This window comes from Monomorium pharaonis, chromosome 6, assembly GCF_013373865.1.
Source record: "Monomorium pharaonis isolate MP-MQ-018 chromosome 6, ASM1337386v2, whole genome shotgun sequence".
NCBI classification, from domain to species: Eukaryota; Metazoa; Arthropoda; class Insecta; order Hymenoptera; family Formicidae; genus Monomorium; species Monomorium pharaonis.
This window is the reverse complement of record NC_050472.1, coordinates 20985557-21011600: the sequence shown is the minus strand read 5'-3', so window position 1 is coordinate 21011600 and position 26044 is coordinate 20985557. Positions and strand designations below refer to the sequence as shown.

General features: G+C 31.9%; 2 protein-coding genes across 23 annotated transcripts in view; one reads left to right on the top strand and one right to left on the bottom strand.

Moving 5' to 3' along the window:
• The first annotated feature begins 569 nt into the window (after positions 1-569).
• Positions 570-5803, top strand: LOC105838236. Its single transcript, XM_012683654.3, has 5 exons — positions 570-661; positions 803-1174; positions 1360-1488; positions 1562-2541; positions 2809-5803. The coding sequence occupies exons 2-5, from the start codon at positions 832-834 to the stop codon at positions 4537-4539; spliced, it is 3183 nt and encodes a 1060-aa protein (XP_012539108.1). The 5' UTR covers positions 570-661; positions 803-831; the 3' UTR covers positions 4540-5803.
• Positions 5804-6211: 408 nt separating this feature from the next.
• LOC105838223 (antichymotrypsin-2) overlaps positions 6212-26044 on the bottom strand; it is a 37055-nt gene continuing 17222 nt past the window's right edge. For 5 of the 22 annotated variants that reach the window (XM_028190678.2, XM_012683624.2, XM_028190677.2 and 2 more), the window contains one exon: positions 9009-9922. In XM_028190678.2, the coding sequence (XP_028046479.1) occupies positions 9756-9922 (167 nt within the window). In that variant the 3' untranslated portion in view covers positions 9009-9755. Of the gene's footprint in view, positions 6513-7707; positions 8005-9008; positions 9923-10327; positions 10726-11442; positions 11757-12101; positions 12418-14699; positions 14909-15718; positions 16101-17387; positions 17674-17974; positions 18482-18980; positions 19572-19909; positions 20064-20349; positions 20502-21351; positions 21605-22305; positions 22576-22658; positions 23040-23679; positions 24012-26044 lie in introns of those variants that run through there. The other 17 variants (XR_004963725.1, XM_012683611.3, XM_012683613.3 and 14 more) reach the window with 17 other exon arrangements.

Sequence of the window (26044 nt, the reverse complement as noted above, 5' to 3'; positions counted from 1 at the left end):
CCGCGTGTGTATGTACGTTTTCACGATTGCGTCAGTTGATGTGGTTGATGTGGCGGTGTCCCAAGCTGCAAGACACACAGTTTGGCGTGACGATGATTCTGATTCTCGGAAAATGAAATGTAGAGTTTACAGCGAGGTTCTTTGTACCGCAATTAATTTATCAGATCTCGATTTATTTTCCTCTCACATCGAGTGGACGATCTAACGATAAACTACGGTCACATGATTCATGTAGATCTTAATTTCCTCTTTTTCTTCTCTTTCGGGAGAGTCGCGAGAACCGTAATGTGAAAATGTCGTTTATCCCAGTTTATCCCCTCGCCACACGGCAGCAGCGATTCTCGGCCCCCCCCGGCGTCTTGTCGCGTCCGCGGTTTCACGCTCCTGACCGCATCTCCTCCCCCACCAAGAGCGGCCCCCGCGCGTACTGGTCACAGTCCCTTTAAAATTTGAATCACTGTCGGTTAGCGAGTCCGCCACGGCCACGAACTGAAAGCCAAGAGTGCTCCGCGCGCGGGCGGCGCAAGTGCGCATCTGTGTCTGCGTTTGGTTGGGCAATCGGACGGCGCCGCGAGGCGGATCCTCGCGACTATCCGGGATTATTGCGACGACGATCGGCGGCGACCTGTTGATTCCCACGAGGATCATCGCGTGGCGTGAGGTAAGTCCGTGCGACGGTAACGTGACACCGAAATAAAACGAAGAGAATGGAGACAGGGCAGGAGGAGGGGAGGGAAGGAGGAGCAAGAGGACCGGAGTCCTTTCGCAAACTCTGCTGCAGTTCTGATTGATCTCGTTGCAGTGCGTACGACGAACATCCGGCCGCGAACGATGTCGGAGACGAGCGGGGATGGCGTTAAGTACAAGTGGACGCCTGAGAGCACCGCGCTGCTCGTCTCGGTGTGGTCCGACCGGCAGGTGCAGAAGCAGCTCGAGTACGCGCCCCGGCCGCAAATGATTTGGGAAAGCGTCGCCCGCTACATGAAGAAGAAGGGCTACAACGTCACCGCCAAGCAGTGCCGGTCGCGTATGAAGCAAGTCCTTGTATGCTATCGCGAGGCCAAGCGGGCGGGCACCCGTGCCGGCGTGGAACAGTACTACGAGACCATCGACCGGGTGCTCAGGGGCAAGCGGCTGGACCACGCCAACATTAACATTGGCACGGACACCGTGGGTGAGTGGAAACTGCTCAAAATTGAGTGAGAAATGTCTGAAGGACATCTAGTAGACTCAGGTGTTCCCTAGATTTTACTTTTGCAGCATTTCGTCAAGCATCACGTCTTTAAATGTAGAAATTGATGTACTAATTGATGAGAAATGTATGGGTATTGGACATTATTTCTTGACTTTTATTATTAGACGCAGTTGTGAAGTCACCGCCGAAGGACGTGAAGACCAACAAGAACCTACAGATGAGACTGAAGGTCCAGGAGCCCGTGCGATCTCTCTTTCGAACGGAGGCTCTGTCCCCCACGTGGACGATGGGATGTAAGGCGTTTTGTTTTCCCCATGGAAGAATCTTGCCTATTCAATGATTTTACGATTTTTTTTTTCTTCGCAGATGAAAACGAGTATCCAGATTCGCCCGAGTCGAATGAAACTATAATAGCCAAGCCATACAGGGTTTTCTCTCCTACTAGAGACGTCGCCATCAACACTGGCAACGAGCGTTTCATTCAGATCGGCAGTCGAGCAGTGCAGACGAATCCGATAGAGAAGCCGGTACGGGAGGCGGACTATCGGCAGAACTTGCTGGCTTCTTTGCCGTACGCGGATATCCCTTACCAGAACGCCGTGCAGAACGTGCAGAATCAGATCATTCAGGAGAACATGCAGCAGCATCAGAATATCCAGCAGCAAAATTACACCGGGTGGAATCAGCTGCCGCGGCAGAGCGTGCCAGTGAGCAATCAGCTTGGCTTCCAACAGAACGTGCGCAATATGAATCAGCAGCAGTATTTGCCGAACGGAATGACGACAATGCAGAACAATGTTATGATGCAGAATCCCATCGCGGACAATATCGTACACCAGCAGAATCAGCTGCTCCAATACCCGAATAATCAGGCGATGCCGCAGGAGCCGCGTAAAGTCTCCGCTTACACGCAAAATCTGACCACGTACAGGCAATCATATCAAGATACCGGACCTCGTTTAACGTATACAAATGCAAATGTTATGTCGAATGGATCGCCGGACTACTCGCCAGATGTATCGCAGAACTTGAACGACGCCTTCTGCTTGTCGAAGAGCGACGACAAGACGCACAATTTGAACGAGACATACTGCCGACCCGTGGACAATCCTGTGCTGGCGGACGCAACCGTCGTCACGAACAATGCGACTTGTAACGACGAGAGTCTGCTGCTGGAATTCTTGTTGGAGGATTCACCCCCTACGTCAGAAAATGGTGTCAAATCGCGGGACAGCGCCGTGAATACAGACGAAGTGCCGAGCGCGCCATTTAGAAAGAAAAAAGCACAGAAATTAGAGCAGCTCGTACTCAACGCGATTAATTCTCAAAATGAAGTCGTCAATAAGGTAGGATATTTATTAATGATAGGATAAATGCAATGTACAAAATATTATTTGTTAAATATTACTCGGATTAAAAAAAATTAAATTTGTTGAATTTTAATCGGATTTTTAAGTATGTTAAACTTGATCCTATCTCTAATGCTCCTTTTTATTAAACACATAAATTTATTATATATATATATATACACACACAATTTTATTATGTATAAATACACATATATTTTATATTTCTAAATAATATAGTTTTCTTATGCTGCTCCCATTTTTCAGATCTTGACTGCGCAGAATGACATGGTGACGCGGTTCCTTGATGTGGATAGAGATCGGCAGAATAGACTCGAGAATAGACTGGATCATTTATTGAACGTCGTTCATGCCACAGTACTTAATAAGAACGAAACGCCTCCTTCGCCGCCACCGATGCCAGAAACCGTAATCACTTCCTTGCATCCACCACCAAGGCCTGGAATGATTCCGCCCAAGTTAGATCTGGTTCCGCCGAAACCCTGTCGCGTGCCTTGCACCGTACCGAATTCGAACATCGAATTAATCAATCAGAATCCCGTTTTGACGAGACCTGGCGTCGTGTCGCCGATCACTGTTAGTCCAGGAGGCAGAAAGCTTGGCACGATATGGTCGAAATTAGGTCCGGTGTCCACGTCGCCGTTTGTGAAGGCCCAGCAACGACTCGGCTTTCAGCCGGTCTTCAACAACGATGCGCGTACGAAGTCGTCGGCGGAAAGACGCATTGTCAAGGAGATGGGCGGATTGCGTATGGATATGCGCGGTTTGATCTACGAGACGACAAAACTGTTGGAGGCGGAACGCGAACTCGAAGAGAGGATAGAGAACGCACAGCTGGAACTGAATATGGGCGAGACTTTAACCGCTCGCAGAAAACTGTTTACACAACGCGAACCCACCCCCATCATGGTGCTGACCGCGGCTTTCTTGGACACTGAGTGTCGCATCTACGAGCAGGATCCGCCATATCACGGCACCTGGAATTCACGGAAGGAAATCCTGAAGTACGCACGGCAGGATAATCTCCTGGCCGGACAGGGCGAGAGCTATGACCGTATGCGCCAGTTGAATGCGGCACTTCGGCGCGATTACTTGGGTTGCCAGCCATGCGATACGTCAACCCCGGCGAAATTACCGTTCAACAATAATATTGCCGAGAACGCCAACAACGAAGGTGGGGCACCGAGGCAAACCATTCAGCAACTCGCGCGACTCGTGATGAACAGCGCGAGATGGCGGAATTCCGTTCCACCGAGCCAGCAGCAGAATTTAGCTTGTCCTCCAGTTCAAACGGTAAATCAAAACGCCGTCGAAAACGTCGAGTACAACGTGACTTTCACCGCCCCGAAGGCAAACGCGCCTCCGCCTCCTGAACCGCAAGGATTTGTCAGGGATTATGACGTAGCGCGACAGAAACAAGGCAATCATAATGAAGCAGTTTCCGGTGGTAGACCGTTAGAAAACGATCCGCGTGGTGGATCCAAGTTTCCGATGGGCTTTACCACCGCTATGTTAATCGCCAACGACCAGAGAAGCGCGACTCTACCAAGGACGCAGACGAACAGCGGAGCACCTAGAGGATTGGGATTTGTCGATAATCCGATACACGATCGCAAGAACAATGTTCGCTTCATGGACGAGGCGTTGGCCGAGCTACAACGAATGTGTCTCGATCGTCAGAACGCTGATCTGAACGAAGCATTACTGCCTTTCGTGGTGAGTAACGGTAATAGTGCGATAAGTGCGCAAAATCGCAACCTGATAGAGCGTTATGTGAACGATCTGATGTCGAAGAAATCGACGAAGGACAAAGACACAGACTCGGACGATGACGAGTATCTCGACACTAGTACCAGTTTGCATCCGACTTGCGTGTTGCGCAAAGGCTCTTTGACATCGAACGGCACAGCGTCGACGGAAACCGCTAATTCAGTGAAAATTGGCAAAGCAGCAGCTAACCACTGTAGAATAAGTTAAGCGCAGGGTAAGGAGAGAGAAACATATTTTTATATATTTTTTTTACTTGCGCGATCAGTCTTCCTTAACAATTGCTCAAATGTGCGCGTCAGGTTCCTCATCACTTGTTATTTCATGACACGTGTATTGTTTTTCAATCAACGTTATATTCTGATAATTATGAGACAAGTAATCGTCTTGTAGTAGCTTATTGCAGAGTGAATCTGAAAGCTTAGGCGATAATGCTGGCTTAATGTTTAATTCTGTTAATCCTTAAATATATTAACGAGAAAAAAGTTACAGGCAAAATTAGTTATGTCTTTATCAAGCAGGCTTAATATTGAAGCCTTAAAAATCAAATATTTTGAGAATACACTCAGGCAGTGTTGATATTTTTCACTTTTTTTTTAAATAAAGTGGAAGAAAAAATTGAAAATTATTTGTTGAATCTCATTTAAGGTAAACGTCCCAGTGGCCGGACATGTATCTCTATTCGAACACTTCCACACAAAAACTTAATATTAATCTCAAATTTTCTTTTTTTAATAATAATCAAATTTAATTATAATCTTGAATATTTAAAGATTATAATTAAATATATTGTAATATTATAGTAACAAAAGTATTTGAGATTAATAATAATAAATTTTGTGTAAGTGTCTGGATATAGATACATGCCCGGCCACTGGGACGTTTACCTTAATGTAATATTTAAGGATTAAACTAATTTAGTATATTAGCGATACAATTTAGTTAATTACGTCATTATCATATAGATTTTTGAGGAATAACACATTCCATAGAAATATACGCATACTTAATGATTTTAAATCGAGTATACAGTGCAATGATATGTTGACTTTTTTTTATCGATTGTTTTCATTGTTTAGATCTTATTATACAATGTTTATCACTCGTGTGATATATAGTCTATGCGTCCGCTACACATATCTATGAGCAAATTCATTGATTAAGCAATTCCATAAGAGGGTATCGCGCAAGATTCAAGAATGGGAACTAATTATATTCTTAGATGAGTAGAATTCTTATGGAAACAATCTCGTATTTTTATATTGTGACTTACGAGTTTATATATACAATTTTGTTATTCTGCGATATCGTAATTACATGTTTATCGCAAAATTTATATCTAAGAAACAAATGAAACAAAAATGTTTATCGCCTATCGCTTTCAATGTATGTGCCAATCTAATGATGTGCAAATTGAATTTCATTTATAATCAAGTGCCTTATGATTAATAAAGAATATTACCCATTTACTTAATTTATGTTGCTTATCCATTTTCGTTTATTATGAAAAAAACATTCTCGGGAAAATTTCATCAAAGAAAAAATCGTACTATAAAATATTTTGTTTGATGAAATAATTATGTATTTTACAAAGAAAAAATTTTAAATTTTAAAGATGATAGTTGCAATAATAAGATTTTAATAATAAATAATGATAATAAGTAATATTAACGAGGAATTAAAATCTTACCAATAAAGCAAAATCTGCAAGAAGAGGATTGATTCTTAAGTAATGACTGATGTTTATTAACTGTAATAAAATTATTAATATACCGGTAATTATTAATATATATTCCGTATTTAATATTAGTATCTTTATTCATTAAATTTGTTTTGCTTACAAATGCAATAATAATTGTGAATATATGTGATAAATATTATATAATATACGTGCATAAAAATTTATCAAGCTGTACAAAAATTATGTTAATTACGTAAATATCTTTCTTTAGTAATCTCATTTTTCGTTCAGCATTATATTCGCTTAGTGAGGTAGTTTAAATTCCAACAACATTTTTGAGAAATTCAGTATTTAGGCGTAGTAATAAGTCCAGAGAAAAGCGGTATCACTTCGTGAACGTCCGTTTCTTCGTTCGATGACTTCTTTACTAGAGTGTACACAAATGGATGATCTGCATCAAATTCCTCTTCGAAAACCAAAGAAAAAGCTTGTATCGCAACACCTGCAATATTATCATCATAATTGAGAGAATCTCATCATGAGTATCTACCTGTAAAATTCTTTCATCCATAGATAAGGTCGACGTATCTCCTTTGCCAGTATTTAATATAATCTCTTATTACAAATAATGTTTACTATATTTATTATACATATTATATATATATATCTTCTTGCAGTTTTAATAATCTCAAAGAAATACATATTTAATACGAATAATATTTTAATACTTTATACATATAACACAACATATAAAGCGTAGTGCGTTAAGTACAACTTGAGTAAAAAAACAGTGTGAGCTACAAAAAAAGCTGCTTGTATCAGTGTGAGAAGTGCATGGCGAAGGTTATCGTATTGATAATTAGATTAACTGTCGATTCCGTAGCATTTGGGAAGTTGCTTCATCTTTCTGCTCAAGATCTTTACATATCAGAACCGTAATTCTGTGCAACATCTTAACATAAACTATTAAAAGTATCTATAAAAATTTTTTTTGATCATATAACATTCGTATAAAATTAATCATCTCTCTGAGGCAATTGTTGCATCCTTAGACTTGAAAACTTGCGCTACTTCAATTAAATGAATGTCTTGAGGAATATATCTGAAGTAATTAAAATAGCACAATGATGTCTGAAAGATAACAAATCGGATCTAATAGACGTCTATTAGATTATTTGTTATCTCTTTTTGAAATTCTGTGGAAAAGATCGCGAGAAAGCGTATCGGAATATTATAAATTACAATTATTCTTACGATTCTCATATAATCCATAATATTTTTAAAGATGAGAAGACATCATGATTATATTGTTTACATTTTTATAAAAAATTCTGTTAGCGCGATCTTTATGTGCTTGGGTAGTTCTAAAGTTCTAAAGCATCGAAAAACACAACTTTGAATGATCCTTTATTAATTCTCTGACAAAAAGTCGAGATACAAAATCAAAAAGCTCAATTATAAAATGAAACGATTGTGATGATTATTATACTGAGAAAAAAATATTGTTGAGTTGACAAAATTTTCCAACTAAATTAAAATTTTGTCATTTAACTTAAATTTATGCATTTAACTTAAATGCACGAATTTCAATTTAAGTATACAGTTTATACATATAGTTAATTGAAATATATAAATACTTGAACAGACAAAATTTAATGTAGTTGGAGAATTTAATCAAATTAACAACATTTTTTTTCTTAGTGTATGAGCCTCAATATAACTTTCTTCGCATCAGGATGCAAGAAACAACGGTCAGCGATTGTATCGCTAACTACTGCAATCGTTCGTAAGTTCACATCGATTTTTTTGTGATTTTTATAAATGATTTTATTTCTAATTATCCGACTAATTGAATTTGTTGACGTATCCACTGAACAGATTTATAAAGGATTCCTCTTGCGGTTTTGAGTTAATGATGCCATAGAGGAACGGATGATCGATACGAATCTCCTCGGGGTCGGTCATAACAAGAGAATAATTCACCATCTCGATTACTGAAACAAATTATCGATCCCTGTAAGGTTTTATTTTCACTTTTGCGACGTCATTTGTATCAAGCTTACATGCTTCAGGCAAGTTTTTGTCTCCTATTGCATAAAGAAATCCAAATTGCTGCTCTTATACGCTGATTGTTATACGTTCATATGCTACCTTCATGCTCTATTCCATTTGTGCATAATGTTAGTATACTATGTAAAGAAAGTTAATTAGACGGAAGAATTCATTATAAAATTAAAGGATTATATTGAAACGTACGCGACAATAAATTTAATAACCAAAACAACGTTTATAATGTTATTTGATTTCGTTGTAACGACACTGCTTGACTTTTCATTTCCGTTTCACAGTTTTATTACAGTTACTTAATATGCGAGCTATCGCACAACTCTCGTACTACTTTTCTAGTAGATATTTTGATAAATATTTGACAAGTATTAATATTTGCAAGTATGGTTTTATATTTTTATCTGGAAGCACTTAAACTCGTTTGCATCAATGTAACTTAATTTTAAACTTGATTTAATTTGCATCTTTTTTTTTATCTTTCTTTAATTCTTAGAACTGAAAAAAGATAGAAAGTTAAATTGAGTTTAGAATCAAGTTGTATTACTGCCTTATTAAAAAAATGTTAAAATAGGACAATTCCATGTTTAAATTGTTTGTACGATTTTATTTTAAAGTTTTAACGATTTTACAATATATGTGCGGCACTCATTCTTACTTTGTATCTCAGTTACTCTAGATTTATTAAAAAATTCTCTATAGCTTGTGAGTGCTCTCCTTGTATAAAAAACGAGAAGAAGATTTTAACATGTAACAGTAAAGTTTTTGTAATTAGAACAAGCCTAATACTATATCAATTCTCTATATTTGCGTATTGATACGAAAGCCAACAATATAAAAATGTTGGATACCGATTATCATAAAAAAATATATATATACTATATCTAAAACTTAATTATATATTATAATAAATAATTGGAGAACAACGTTCAGCTCGATTAGCACATAGGCATATGTTGCCGTTATCATTTATTACCATTCAGATACATATCGAGTTTGTGCTTTCTTAATTACTAGATTTATACTAAGCTTCATACTTTTCAAATAAACACTTTAAACGTAACGTCTGTAAATGATTACTCAGTAGGTTCGACAATGCGTCCAACGAACAGATTTACAAAGTTATTTTCGGGGTATGACTTAACGGTGCAAAAGAAAAACGCACGATCCACTTTAAATGTCGGTGCCCCCGATATCCGGAATACTGGAACTGAAATATTTATTTATGCTATAAGATCGTCTGTTATCGATGTGGCCACGTTTCATAATAAAGTCACGAAGTCTTACTGTTCTATATACAAAATTATATGTATATACAAGCTGCGATGCGTTTTTCATGATTGGCAAATGACAAGATGCCGTGTAAAATAGACTGATGTTATCTCTGCGGTTTATTACTATTGTCATTAAATTGAAATTAATTAATTTTTGTTAGATGAGACTCGTGAACGCCTTCGAGGATGAAAATGAAGGCAATCAAATTATTCATGGTTAACTCGTGATTCTTTCTTTAGTTACCCTTCGCACAAGATAATGTCAGAGTATAGGAATATTGCACATCGTCCGTAAATATTAATGGTAAACGACGCAATGTATATTAACAGGGTGTTTACAGCAAATTGTATTCGCTAGCAGAAACGAACGGCGAGGCAGAGCTTTCCCTCGCCGATCTCTCGCCTCTTCAAAATTCAGGCTGCACGCATTGTCCACAGAAAATCGGAATTTTATCAAAGGCATTTGTTTCCGTGTTTGCGACACGTTTCATGATGCTATACGCGAATGGACGATCTATCAAAAAGTCATTCGTGCCGGTCCATATCCGTGCGGATCGTGCAAAGGTGATGACTGCTGAAACAAATCGTTGAAACGCGATGTAATATGTACTTGCTGGTATCGTTGATGCGTTCGTTTTTTTTTTTAGCCATAACACGATTTCACCCATAAAGCAAATATGTTTTCACAAACGCTTTCGTGTACATGCAGCATTAACAAATTTCAATTCTAGAGCAACTATAGCAGCAATCCATAGCTAAATGCTTTTTAAAAATCCTTCTCCACCTCACACAGTGTGATACGAATGTTTTACTGCTATTATGGTACATTATATATTATACTTATATTATGTTATATATGATTGTACTTGTTCGCCTCGACTCCTGTATAATAATTAAATATTAATACTATATTAATAACGATGATTATAATTGGTTTAATGTTGATTGACTTTAATCGTTCTCGTTTATTTTTTTTTGAAATTTAATTAATTACTAAATTAATTGCTTAAATTAATCGCTAAACTATATGCACTCAAATGTGCTGCATTCGAGTTCACAGTAGATTTTCGAGAATTTTGTTAGTGAAATCATTAGAAAATTATCAGAACAAAGCACTCGCAAGAATATTGGCACATTAACAGCACTATTTAATAATGATGATATAACATAATAGCATTATGTTAAAAATCACTAGAAATCCTTATAAAAAGGTGTTTTTATTATTACTATGTTATTGCGGATCGAGAACATATCCATCAAAATACGATAAGAAACTAGGCGTTTCCTCGGAACCGATTAATTTGATTTTATAGACAAATGGACGATCAATCATGAAGTCTTGATTTTCCTGAATAATTTTGAAGGCCAAGTTTGTGTCTGGAACATATTAGTATTCATATATTTATACACGATAAAAATAAATTCTCGTTGATTTTCATTTAGTGCATATGCGAAAATAAAATGCATATAGAATAAAATTAAAAAAATATATACTTGCCAAATAATAAAACAATAAAACCCAAGTGAAAAAACACATTTTCTATTATAAACAGACACGGCTTGTAGAATAAACATGAACTTAAAGAAAGTGAGATTAAAAATATAGAATTGCGAAAATAGATATAAAAATTATAATAAAAAGAAAAATTCCTTAGAGATATATATGAGAGGCATATTTCCTGAATTTTATTACAATTAATTTTAAAATAACAGTAATAAAATAAGTTTCCGCAAGTTTTTTGTTTACTTAATCATGCGCAAAAAAATATTAACAAATATCAAGTATTTATTATTAAAATACACAATAAGCGACATTTTTAATGCTGCTTAAATATCTTGCAGCATAAAACGCTACTATAAGTACTTACAATATAAAACGCAACGAGTGTCAAAAATGATTGTGAAGAAAGTATTTTCTCCTTTAACGTTTAATCTTTAAGCTTTAAGCTTTTCGAGAAAATTAAATAAACAGTAATAAAATTTTATTTTCTCATGTAATAAGATTTTATAATTTATATGTGACAAGAAGAAAATATTTATATTTATTTCAATTAATTTTTATTCCAACTTTATATTCCTTATGTATACCTATAATTATCTTAAAAATTTTTTATTATATATGCACAATTTTACATAGGTACAGATTGTTAGTTAAATTTGCATTATTAAATATTATTTTAGTTTTTGTTTTAATAATTCTTACATACACACGTATCATATACGTTATCGAATAAAGTTACTTTATTTCGATGACTCGGGCGTGAAAATCCGTCCAGTGAATAAAGTCAATGGATTCGAGTTATTGGTTTTATCGCCACTTTGTGCCGCCACGATAGCATATAAGAATGGACGATTAACCAAAAACTCTTCAGATCTTCGAGGTGAAATTTTCAATACTATTCCTGTAACTGTTACATCATATTTTTATTCAATATATACACATATATTATGCATAGACATCTTATAATTCTCAATTCTTTGTTTCAAATTTATTTATTTATTCTCCAATACTATATTATATACGTATTGCATAATACATGCGTGTGTATAAAAAACTGAGTGTGTAGATTAATGTTGCGAGCAGAGAATTAAGTTTAAAAAAGAATAGAATTAAGTATAATAAAAAACAGAGAAAAAACTTTGTTAATTTACTTAAAAAGAGGTATTGTTTGCAAGATTATGTATAAAAAAGTTATGTATAAAAATATTTTACAGCACATATTTATCATAGAAAAATGAAATGTCAACAGTAGTAATGTGATAGAAATATGTATATAATTTTGCGTATAAAACACATGAAGATTATGTTACATATAATAATCTAGCATCTAACCAGATGTGTATATTAATAAAGATTATTATTTTAATATTAGGTTGACGCAATATTCGAGATATAATTATTTTTAGGAGATTATATCTTAGGCTTAGCAACGATTCCAGAAAACAATGTTATAGTGTATGGATTTCCAGATTGTTGAATTTTATCAACTTTTACGATCGAGTAATAGAACGGATGATTGATGTAAATTTCCTCTTGGGGACGCCAAGACAATGGTTCGATTAAAATCCCTGAAAGAAAAGTATTGCTGATCGAGACAGGAAATCTGTAATTCCTTTTTGCGTTGTTAGACACATATCGTCAATCAATTTGTTCGTGCTGTTATTCTCGTGACAATATAAACAAATAAGTAATAAAAAAACAGAAAAGGAGACATATGTTAAGCGAAATTTAAAAAAAAAAATGTATATCAACCGAAAGCTTTTAGACATTTTTGCAATTAGATACAGAAAGATTCGCTGTACATTCAATTCACGGATGACGAGAGAAAACGAAAGAATAAAAAAGTTTCAATCATATGCATATGTGTATAATCAAGATTCAAAATATTATACGTGCAAAAAAAGGACATAACATGCAATGCACACACCGCAGATCATATGTAAATTGTATGTATCTATTTTTTTTTAATTTATGTTACATAATAAGAATATACGTATGTGTGCAGGGCACACGTATAACTATCCCTACATTATTGACAGATTTCATGATTTCTGCTGCAGCAAAAATTCTTTCATTGAGAAATTCGTATTTTTCATATCGTCGATTGACGATAAGAAGTGAACATAAGTCTGAAGAATGCTCAACGTAGATAACATTTTTAGATAACAGAAATAATAGAAATATTGATATAGACATAAGCTGCAAATCATGTCGCAACTGAAGTTAAATGCAATCATCATGCATTGTATTAATGTTTATACGTATAAAAATGTGTATAGATTTGTTTTACCGGATATATGTTAATAATCGTAATAAAAAATAAAATAACTTTGGCGATATATCCGAAGAATAGTACAATGTTATGTGTTCGCATATCATTGTATGTACCAATAGATTTAATGGCATAACAGAATGGTCGATCGACCGAAAACATTGTGATATTTGAAACTGGCCATTTGGCAAGCCCATAAACAATAAGAGACCCTGAAAAATATTAATTAAATATTACGTAATAACAATACGTAAATCTAACGGAGTTTTTATTGTAATTTTTTGTACAGCTGTACGAAAACAACAGATAGTAGTATTTAATAGAAGTTATCGCAGATAAATGCAATTTTTTGTTTACTATATCAAAAACAAGTGAATCACATTAAATATATTTTGATCTTGCTTATCGTTAACTTACGAGAGTAATAATCGATAAGAGCTAGCAAAAGGAATACAAGCACTGAAGAATACTCAGCTTATTTTTAGAAATAAACAGAAATAACAGAAATACTGATATAGACGTAAACTGCAAATCATGTTGCAACTGAAGATAAATTCAATCGTTCATGTATTGTATTAATATTTATACGTATATAAGTGCATACATATAGATTTGTTTTACCAGATATATGTTAATAATAAATAAGATTTGGTAATATATCCGTAAAATAGTACAATATTGGATGCATATACCAGCAGATATTCAAATGTCTGAGACACTTGCTTCGTAAACGTAGCAATTAACGTTATCACTGTAACGTTATTACAGTATAATAAAATACAAAAAGTGCATATACCTTTCTGTGTGTGTGTGTGTGTGTGTGTGTGTGTGTGTGTGTGTGTGTGTGTGTAAATATTGAAATATATAATGATATTTAAATGATATTTTTTAAGAACGGAAGAATGAGTGCCGATAAACGATCACATCAACCGATTTGCATTATGGATTATAAACGACTCCGTTAAATAATGCGATGACGTTGGTGTCTCCGGAGTTTTTGTCTAGCTTGACGATACGATACATGAACGGACGATCGATCGACAATCTTTCCGAGATTATTGAGATTTTGTCCACAATGGCCGCTGAAACACACGATTGATTATCACACACGACTCATTCACTCGTCCACTCACGAATTCATAGAATAGAAGAACCAACATGCAAATGTAATGCTAATTTGTCATCGCATTACTGCAAGAGGAAAGATAAAGTCCCGACGCAGCGTGGCAAGTAAGAAAATTAGAAGAGAATAAAATAGAAACATTATAATGCGTATCAGGGTAGAATACTCAATGTAGAATATTTAACGTATTCTCAACTTTTTATTGCAACTTTGTGTCGATCATTGAGATTGTCGTTGAGAGAGAGAGAGAGAGAGAGAGAGAGAGAGAGAGAGAGAGAGAGAGAGAGAGAGAGAGAGAGAGAGAGAGAGAGAGAGAGAACTCTGAAGATGTGTAAAAGTAACTTCTTAATAAGCTGCTGAATAGTTTTTCAACTATACTAGAAAGTTTGATTCGATAAATTTAAAAAGGTTAAACAATAAATTGAAAACCAGACCACATATGCAATCTAATTTCATTATAAACATTTTATTCGCTAATTCTTCTAATAAGAAACATTCTCGGCGGGAAATAAATCCGAAAATATTTATAAATCGGTAATGTGTCCAACAAACAATTGCACCACGCGGTATCCATTTCGATCACATTGCACTGCACTGATGACATAAAAGAACGAATGGTCGATTTGTATTTCTTCTGGCAAACTAGGAGGTATAGGTATTATATCTGAAACAAATTGACGTAACAGTTTCCTTTACAAATCGTACGCGGTAATTGGATATCAAATAGTTTGCCATTTAAAGATTTAATAGACATAAAGCTCAGTGTGATATATCTAACCTGGTGAAATATGATATCTCGCAACGCGGTTTTTTATTTTATGTATTTTTGATCTGAAATCTTTCCTTTATGTGATTATTAGGTGGGATAAATTAAAAGTGGATTGATAATCAGATCACTTCCATATATTTCAATGCCTTACTTTTAATATGTTTTGCTCAAGGTGTTTAACATATTAATAATTCTTATCTACTATTTATAACAGTAGATGCGATCAAATTATGTATGTGCATATAAAATAGAGAGAGATTAAATACTTTTCATTCCTTTGGTTTTTGTTTATACAGGTACTCTTTATATCTATGTCTATAAACACGATGAATAAAATAATATTTGGACACTTTATCTCTCTTAAAATAATTTTACTCAAAGAAAAATATTATTGTAAAACATAAATATCAATTTGTATTAATTTTTATTTGTGATATATTAATTAAAATATTTTGCAATTACATCTTTGCAAAATAATTTTCCTATAAAACGATAGAGTGTTCAAATATAACTTTGTTATTTGTTGTTATGTATCATCTGTTAATTAAGCTTAGTGGAAATAAAGTTTCTCCGAATTTCAACAATATTACTAATAATTAATTAAACTTTGTAATATTAAAACTAACGTATTTATGTAATCAACATTAAAAACAAATGAGAAAATATGCAGATTATTTAAATCAATATTAATAAAACTATTTACTATTTTTTATCAACTTTTTTGTATCATTTATAATAAATAAAATACAATTTATAAATTTCAAAATTTAAAAACTCAAGAAACAAAACGCAAGATTAACTAATGATTGCAATTAATTAAATTTGAAAAAAAAGCCGTTAAAATGACTCGCGACGTAAAATCTTACTTTTTTAAGATATACAGGTGATAAATCAAGCACGTATTTTATTCATTGCGATTGTTAATATTCCGGTATGGTGACTATTCCGGTAAACAGCGGCACGGTGTCACCGTTTGTGCTCTCCTGGTCTTGAAGAATCCTGACAATACTATAAAGGAATGGACGATCAATTTCCAATTCAGTTTCGGTGATCCTTTCGATCAGACAGCGCATCTCGATCTCCACTTCTGGAAACAGATTATCGAATTGTTCGTGCAAACCGCGACGAGATAAAGATCGCGATTAGTTTCTTTCATTAGTCCTTATTTGCTTCCGTGACGTAGAATGGAATGACGTAGAATGATGGTACGGCAAAGGCATCAGCATGCGCTCTGTTATAATGAGACGAAAAATGCGATGCCTAGTCTACATCTAGTGTGCATTACCGTGTGCATCATGATAATTCCGGATTCGCCAAAATCATCGATATAATACTCGGGATGTTTTCTTTCTTGAGTTACAAGAAACAACTACATAATGCAAATTTTATGTAGATCTGTTCAAAACTATACGATTCATCTTTTAATAGTCACTAGATAATACTCAATATTGAAAATTATAATAGCAAATTAAATTCCAAAAATTAAATAAAAAATAGAATTATTTAAATAAACGACTTATTTTTAATAAACGACTGCTTTAGTAAACATATAGTGTTATTACTAATTATATTTACAATTTTTATATATAATAATAAAGATTAAAGTAGAATTGTTTTAAAATTGTTAAGAAAAGATTTATTTATAGAATTTATGACTGAAAGAATAATTTCAGTCTACTAGTCAGTGATTAGTAATTTTTTCAATACACCCACTGTATCTTACAAAGATTGAATATATATATATATTATTTTTGAGAACTGGAAAATTTTTGCAAAACAAAAAATTAATAAATAAAAAACTATTCGTCATAAAAGCACCGTACATAACGCACACTTGCTGAAAGCAAGCGTTTAAACTATCATACAAATGATGTAACGAGAAATATTTACAATGAAACTGAAAAACTCTAATGATCTCAAGGGCTTAGTATTTTAGTGACTTTTTATCAAACACTCAAAAAAATAATCTAGCAACTTCTAGAAAAATTATATACGTGTAAAAATTAGCTAAGGTAAATAAATGATTAGCAAATACTATGATATGTATATGTATTACACTTAATCAATCTAACAGAAGCAGAATTTGCAAATTCTATACGTGACAATCAAAATTTTAGCAGATACAAAAATTAGCGATACATTTTGGTTGTGACTTGAAGAAATCTGTCATCAGCAAAAAATTTTTTGGAGTGAATAAAAGCAATAAAGAAACACCCAATAAAAAAAGATCTAAAGACAAAATCAATGGTTTACCTATGCAAACGAATGTAAAATGACAAAAAATATAATTATTTACTCCCAAATGTATTAACAGTATTATCTGTTATGTGAAGCCAGTAATACAATTTTTATGTTACTTTCTCAATCTTCAGTGTCGATTTGTTTGAATAAAAATTTATTTATTTATTTTCGATATGGTGCAATTTAAGAGAGCGTTGAATTACGTATTAAGTTGTACTGTATTAACTGTCATGTTAAATTGTATTATATCGATTGTAGTATAATCTCGAAAGAAAATTAGGGATTCGCAGAGGGTTCAACGACGAATCCGACGAAGAGCGGAGCTGCGTTGTGTTTAATGGTGTAGTAGAAGGGTCTGTCCGCGTTGAAAATTAGCGGCACTAATGGAGGAGCTGGTCTTCCTAATATGTTTATTACATCTATAAAAAAGTGACAGTACTAAGTACAGACGTGCTAATCTACAAACATTTTCGCATGTTATTAGAAGCGATTTTGTTAAAGCATTATCTGTACATCCACTGTATACAAAGTTTGACTACAATGTTTCCATTGAAAAATCCTTGTAAAATAAAAAATTAATAAAAAGAGCTATCTGTCAAAAAAGCATCGGACATAACGCACAAAAGTAAGCGCTTAAACCATCATACAAATGATGTGGATCAATGACGGGAAATATTTAGAATAAAACTGAAATATTTAAAATTAAACTATGACGCCAGATTTGAAGTGCTTAGTATTTTATTAGTGATTTCTTATGAAATAAAAATTTAAGGAATATAACAGAGAGAAACGCGGAATAAAAAAAGATTCAAACAAATCGATAGTTGATCTGTGCAAGCGAATGTTAAATGAAGTTAACGAAAGAGAAATTATTATTCATTCCAGTGTCTTAACGCTGTTACGTGAATATAAATTTCAGGTATTATTTCATTCTCTTGATCTCCAAAGATCGATTTGTTTGAATAGAAACTCATTTTTTCTTCTCAATACGGCACGATCTGAGAGAATTGCGTTGAACTACGTATTAAACTGTATAAGTAATAAATGGTGTATTGAATTATATTATATTGTAGATCAATCTTAAAAAATATTAAGATTCGACAACAAATCCGACGAAGAGCGGAGCTACGTTGCGTTTAATGGTGTAGTAGAAGGGTCTGTCTACGTCGAAAATTAGGGGCTTGAATAGAGGACGTGCGCTCCCGGAGAGATAGAAGAATGTTATATCTATAAAAAAAATTACAGAATCAAGTCATACAAACGTGCTGATCGACAAACATTTTTCCATACTATTAGAAGTCTCGACCAAAGCGATGTTGTTAAAACATGATCAATGTCAAATTTTTCTACACCATAAAGCTTTTATGCAATAAAAAGTTGAAAGATTGTGACAAACATTTGATTCTGTGTCACGTTACATGTTAAAAATATCACAGAAAGAAAATCTTATCGATCTAGAAGCTGTACAGAGTACTAAAAAATTAGAGAGAAACTTATGATGACATTTTTTATTATTTTAATTTAAAATTAATGCCTATTGTTCAAATGCGCATACGTATGTGTTGCTTGTAATATCATATTTTAATGAATCAAGAAAGTAAAATTCAGTTGTTATACGTTTCGCGATAGTTTAATTTTATTTTCTTGGTTCATTAAAATTATATATACACAATTTAATTCTTTTCAGAATATAAAAATTTGAAAAAAATAAATATTAATCATTAAATTTTTTTATTAAAGTAGATTTATTAAGTAAGCATTAACAATTCTTTGTTTTCACAAATAAATTTTTTTATAATAAATAAATATCGAAGAAAACGTCACAAGACATATTTGATTCTCAATACTTCGACATTTTGCTCTCAGTGTACAGTAATATTTGAATCATTAAAATTATCGCATTTTTACAGCAAAATTAAAACCAATAAAACCGATTGTTCAACGTTCTTACGATAAAAGAAGTTTTGTTGCATCAAATCAATTGCAAAAAAAAAGACAGATTATTTTCATTGTAAAAAATATTTCTATCAGTAATGATAAGACTGATTTCTTTCATTACAAGCATTATGTACGCTTGTATGCGAGTGCAAAAATGAACTCGCAATTTTTAGCGATAAACATGTGCGTTTTAAACCGAAGCACAACTTGAGGCATACGAACTACCAATTATCAAACGCCTAGACTTCCGGCTCGATCACATGGCCTTTAAATAAAGTTACACTCGGCGAGTTATATTTAATGTAATAGTAGAACGGCTGATTTACATTAAATTCCAATTCCGGTCGCATTACATAAGAAGTGAGCATGATTCCGACAGCTGCAAACACAAAAATCAATCGTGTTATATGACCGTCCAAGAAACTCCCATCGATCCTTCTTCGCTTGTACAAAACACGAATGTACACTTTGCTTTTGCGTCATTCCCTCATGCATTAATAAGTGTTACACTACTTAAAATGGAATATACGTGTAGGAAAGTGAGAAAGCAGTAAAGAAATTAGGACTTATACTATTTGCATTGCTAATATAATCTTTTCAACGTATATATGTAAAAAATGATTTAGAACATAAATAAAAAGTACTGCATATGTTATTAAATGTGTAAAGTTGATTAAAAAAACAGAAGTGGATAAATGCAATATTCTGAGTCAGCTATTTTCAAGTAAAATCTTTTATATTTCTGGTACTTTCACAAAACCCTCAAACAATGATACGAAGGATGTCCCTTTCTTATGACGAATATAATAATAAAACGGCCGATCTATGACGAATTCTCTATCTATTAAGCAGACAGCCTCAAATATAAGAACTGCAAACAGAATATTAAAAACAATCATTATGTATTCTCTTAATCACTTAAAATTTCATTTGCGTGGCGAATGTATGCTTTGCCAAAGCAAATATCACAACTTTTTATTTGAATGATTATACTGCCAAATGTTTCTCATAACCACCTAGCTACATAAATGATGATTCAAAACATAAATACACAAACGTGTATGTTATTAAATGAATGATGCGTGACAAATAAAAGTGCGATAAAAGAAACAGAAACAGACAGATGCAGATATTCCAATTCGATAATTTTTTACAATTTCACAGAGTAAAATCTATAATATTTCTGGTATGTTCACACGGCCCTCAAACAAAGATGTTCCTTCGTTATGATGAATATAATAATAGAACGGTCGATTTACGTCAAACTCTACTTCAATTGTTGCAATCAAAAAGTCAAGCTCCATCACAACTGTAAACAAAATATAAAAGATGGGTCGTCATATATTCGTTTGATTATGCCAGGCCTTTTTTACTTTCTATCACAAATGTATGATTTTGTTAAAAGTTAATATAAAGGTAATTTTGAACGAAATATACCTAATAATTCCCTAATTTGTTCTTGACTATCTCGGTAAACATTTTAATGTTTATTATACGTAAATATACAGAGAATAAATTGAAATATAAGGACGTAAACGTAAATGTGCATTCGCCGACATACACACTTCACAAAGTAAAAAGCATTACACATGTTACATTCACACAAATATAGTCTACGATTTTTTCTAGCTCATAATAATTTCAGAAAAATTCAAAACTTTAAAATCACGTTATCATAAACTAATTAAAAACATTCTGCTCGTACAAGAATCTTAACAAAAAAAAAAAAAAACAAAAAAAAACCAGCTATTTGATATGGCAGAGTTTTCATTAATTGTTAATTTACTCGTAATTTCAGATCAATAATGTTTCATGGAGTAATATTTATGCTCAGTGCTTTCGTGTAGCCCTCGAATAAAGACAAAATTGCTGTCCCCCCGTTATAATAAATATATAAATAACAGTTTGTCTACATCTTGAATACTAAGAGTTTCATAATATTTATTTTAATGATAAGGATTTTGGTTTCATTTTCCATAATTGAAAATATGACATATTACTCGTTACATGATCGATTAATTTTTTTTACGAACGTGTAAATATTTTGTCAGTACTTCAAACATATATATATATATATATATATATGCATTATTTCTATTTAATTATTCTATCAAATAATTCTTTCAACTCGTTAGGTGGAGAAAATATGAGCGTATTAATTGCCACAGAATAAATGATGCATTTTATTTAAAAATAGGAGGATAAAATATTATACAAATGTCTATATTCCCATAAAATTCCCACATAATAGGACAATAAAAGTCTTTTATATTTCTGATGCATTTACATAACCCTCAAACAAAGATAAGAACGATGTTTCCTCATTATGACGAATATAATAATAAAAAGGCCTATTAACATTAAATTCTAACGGTTCACTAATTATAGCGCTGGCGGCCACAAATATCAGAGCTGCGAACAGAATATAAAAGATTGCTTGTATTATATATTTGTTTCTTAATTATTCGAGATCTTTTTACTTTATGTCACAAATGTATGTTTTATTAAAAATAATGAAAACTGCTGCTTTAAACGAAATAGTTTAATTTCTTATTAATTATTTTGTCAAATAATTATCTTAATGTCTATTGTACAGTGTGTGTTATGCAAAGAATAAATTGAAATATAAGCACATAATAACATGCATGTGAATTTGTTAACATGTATGTCTACTTCCAATTATAATAAATATGATAATAGTCGGACAAACACTAAAATTCTAGTTTAATACCCAACTGTAACTTTGAAACTAATTCTTCCAATTATGAACAGAATATAAAAGATCGCTTGTTACTTATTTGATTAAGCATTCAAATTTTTTTCTTGTTACAAATGTATAAATATTTTATTGATGTTGATTTAAGCTTATATATAATATACATATTATTTAACTAATTAATTAATTTATATAACAGACTTGCCAAATATATATGTTATGATTCATGTTAATTAATATTAAACTTATAAAACATTAAATTTCGAAAAAATCTTTGTATGCTTTGTTTACGAAATTACACGATCTTTGAACAAACAAACAACTTTCTATATAGCGTTTTTATTATAACATTTTCTTAATATAAGGGATATAATGAATCGTCAATTTTCGTCGAATTCTAGTGCTTCTTTAATTATTAAATTCAAATATTAAAATTACTATTAAAATAACTACATAGCAAAGGAGCAAAATAGACAGATGTAGATATCCTGATTCGGTAAGTTTTAATAGAGTAAAATCTTTTATATTTCTGGTACATTCACATAACCCTCAAACGAAGATATGAATGATGTCTTCTCGTTATGACAAATATAATAATAAAAAGGTCGATTAACATTAAATTCTAACGGATTGATAATCATTATGCTGGTAACCTTAATTGTCAGTTCTGTGAACAGAATACAAAAAAAAACATTATGTATTCTTTTGTTTATCTAAAATTTTGCATGCAAATCATGAAGATATGCTGTGTCGAAAGTAATATCTTTTTATTCGAATAACTATACTGCCAAATGATTGTCGTAACCACCCTACATATTAAAAGATAATTTAGATTATATATATATGCGCGCGCGCATACACACACACCCACACACACACAAATCTATGTTACTACATGACTAATGCACGGCAAAGTCGGTAAGAGAAACAGAAGCAGCTATTTTGATTCGGCATTTTTTTTATGAAATAAAATCTTTCACGGTTCTGGTTTGTTTACAAGACCATCGAACAAAGTTACAGAGAGTAATGATGTCCCCTTGTTGTAACGAATGTAATAATAGAATGGTCGATCTATGTCGAACGTTTTGTCGGGTACTTCAATTATCAGACTCTCCGGACTTACAATTACAACTGTGAACAAAATATAAAAGATTACTAATTATATTTATTTAATATGCTTTATTATTTTTAAATTATATTTAATTATTTGATTATATTTTTAAATTATATTTAATTATTTAATTACTCGACTTTTTTGTCTTGTGTGTCACAAATATATATTTTAATAAAACTGCCGTTTCAAACAAAATATCTTAATTTCGTATTAATTATTCCGTCAAATAATTATAATAATGTCTACTGTACAGATTTGCAAAGAATAAATTGAGATATAAGCACATAACATCCATATTTGTTAACATGCATATTCACCTCTAATTGTAATAAACACGATAATAGTCGGTCGAACACTAAAAATTCTTTAATAACTTTAATAATTTTGTCGAATTAAGCTGCTTTCGAACTTATATATCATATAATATACACACATTTGTAATGAATGTTTGTATATTATATGATATATATTGTACCAAATTTTTTAACTAGATAGAAACAGTTTAAAAAATAAGTATATTAATTATCAATAAACAATATATATTTTATTTGAAAATAAGAATAAGATCGATTATACATTAAATGTCAACAGTTTGTCATTTTACAATCAGTTATAGTGAGATAAAAATAAGAATGTTCAATTAAAACACTCATAAAATAATATGATAAATATTTATTAAGAGAATTCTCACAGAAAAATGTAATGAACCTAAATAAAAATAAAAATTCAAAAGTAACAAGCTTGCCAACTAGAGTGCTTTATGAGTTGCTTTTAAGTTTGTTAATAAATATTAAAACTGTCAAATAATAAATTTAAAAAATCTTTCTGCGTGCTTTGACACGTTTATGAAATCACACGACCCTTGAACAAAGGTACGAACAATCTTTCATTATAACGAACTGATCCGTTATAATGAATATAATAATAAAACGGTCGATTTATTTCGAATATTGGCGTATATCCCGTACTAAGTAGCGCGATTTGTACTCCTGCGAAAAAAAAATAAATAATTAGATATCCTATAATAAGATATTATACTTGATGACATCGTTCCTTTTCGTTAGCATGCAATCCTTGCACGAATGTACGTTTTGCATGCTTCGCTATAAATTCGACTTGGTTCTTTTCAAGAAAATATCTTTTTCCTATAACGTTCTCGTTGTAATATTAATTATTGCACTAATAACGCTTGCACCAAATTTATTCAATATTTTTATCACAAAAATTCTGTAACTGAATTATTATCTGCCCTCCCTCAAAAAAGAAAACAACTGTCGCCGTGAAATTGCGAGATAATCGAAATCGAATCGTTTACAAAAAGTAGAAAAATTTACAGCAAATAATGATCGCAAATGATAAATATTGTTATTAAAAAAAAAGAAGAGAGAAAAGGAGAAAATGAGATAAGCAAATTAATAGAGGATCTTACAGATCATTTAGCTGCGACTGCATTTTTAGGATGTTCACACGTACGACACATCTCATTAACTTCTTAATTTTGGTTCATGCACGTAGCCTCGAAATAGTTCGAAATCATTTGACCATCGCACTACGAACGAAAATGGCCTGTTTGCTTCGAAATTCTCAAAATCGGGTAGAAATCTTCGATTGCTGATGCCTACCAGAAAAATTTTAAGTCCACTATGTAATATTTTACAATAAGATTTAAAAAACTGACCAAAAGAAGCATCTTGGAGAAGTGCTTTTAGATGGTTCAAATTGATTAAACAGGCAATTTAATTGCGCGGCTTGAATATTTCTCATTTTCAAAGAAAAAAACATTTTCAGTTAAATTTAAACATTCTCAAATTAAAAAAAAAACATTGTCAAGAACCAGTATAAAAATTAATATTATATTATTATTTTTATTGTGCTATTAATATTAAAAAAATATTTTTTATATATAATTAATATTTAAAAAAACTAATACTATATTTCATAATTATTTTTAACATTTTTTTAACATGAGACATTAATATTAATTAATATTTATTAACATCAATAATTTTATAATTATATTAGTTTATGTTGTATATATAGATAAGAAATTTTATTTTATCGTAAAAGTTAAAATTAATAAAGGATAGTACCTTTGAACCGATTTAAATACACTTCGAATTTCCGTTATTTAAATTGCATTGTACGTCAAAATTAATCAATGAAAAATAATTAAAAATGGGAAAAATTAACTTAAAAAATTCTCATATAAAAAAACAATAAAGCTATAAAAATAAAAAAAGCAAAAGTAATCATCCTAATGGGACAACATTTATTAAATTATATTACGAAATTTTGAACTATAATATGCAATTATGTAAATAAAAATAGATGTAGAAAAATATTGATCTAAAATATTAATAATTGTTTAGAAATAGTATTTATGGAAAACGATATAGCAAAATATCTTAGTATATGGTATATTTGCAAAATTAGAAAAGAAATTATTTAATAATTATTAAATATTAAGAAACAAGTCAATACAACGAGTTAAGACTATCTTATCAAGTTCTTTATATTTTGTTTATTTGTATTTAATAATTAAAAAAATATTTTAACTGTATTATGTATATAAAATAGAAATTTAATGAATCCAAATACATGTTTACAAAAATGCATGATTATTCCTAAATTATAATGTATGTATCGCAACATAAAATATTACACATTAAGCAGAGCAACATTTTAAATAAGGAGAATAAAGATAGTTTTTTAAAATAATTGTAAAATATTGATCTCAAACTTAAATTTATCTCATTTTGCCTGACAGGGCTTATAGCGTCAAATGTAACTATGTATTAAAAAATGTTCGTCACATGATACTATAATTGTGCAATATTTGCACAATGTTCCTATCGATGCATTTAATCATTGAAATGGCTAACGATTACATATTATCCGTATATGAATCTTATTTTTTTAGAATGATTATAATTAAAGATTATATAATTATATATAATTAGACAATCCATTTATGTGTTATGATTTTACATTATATAAAATAAAGTCTATTAAAATTCATTAC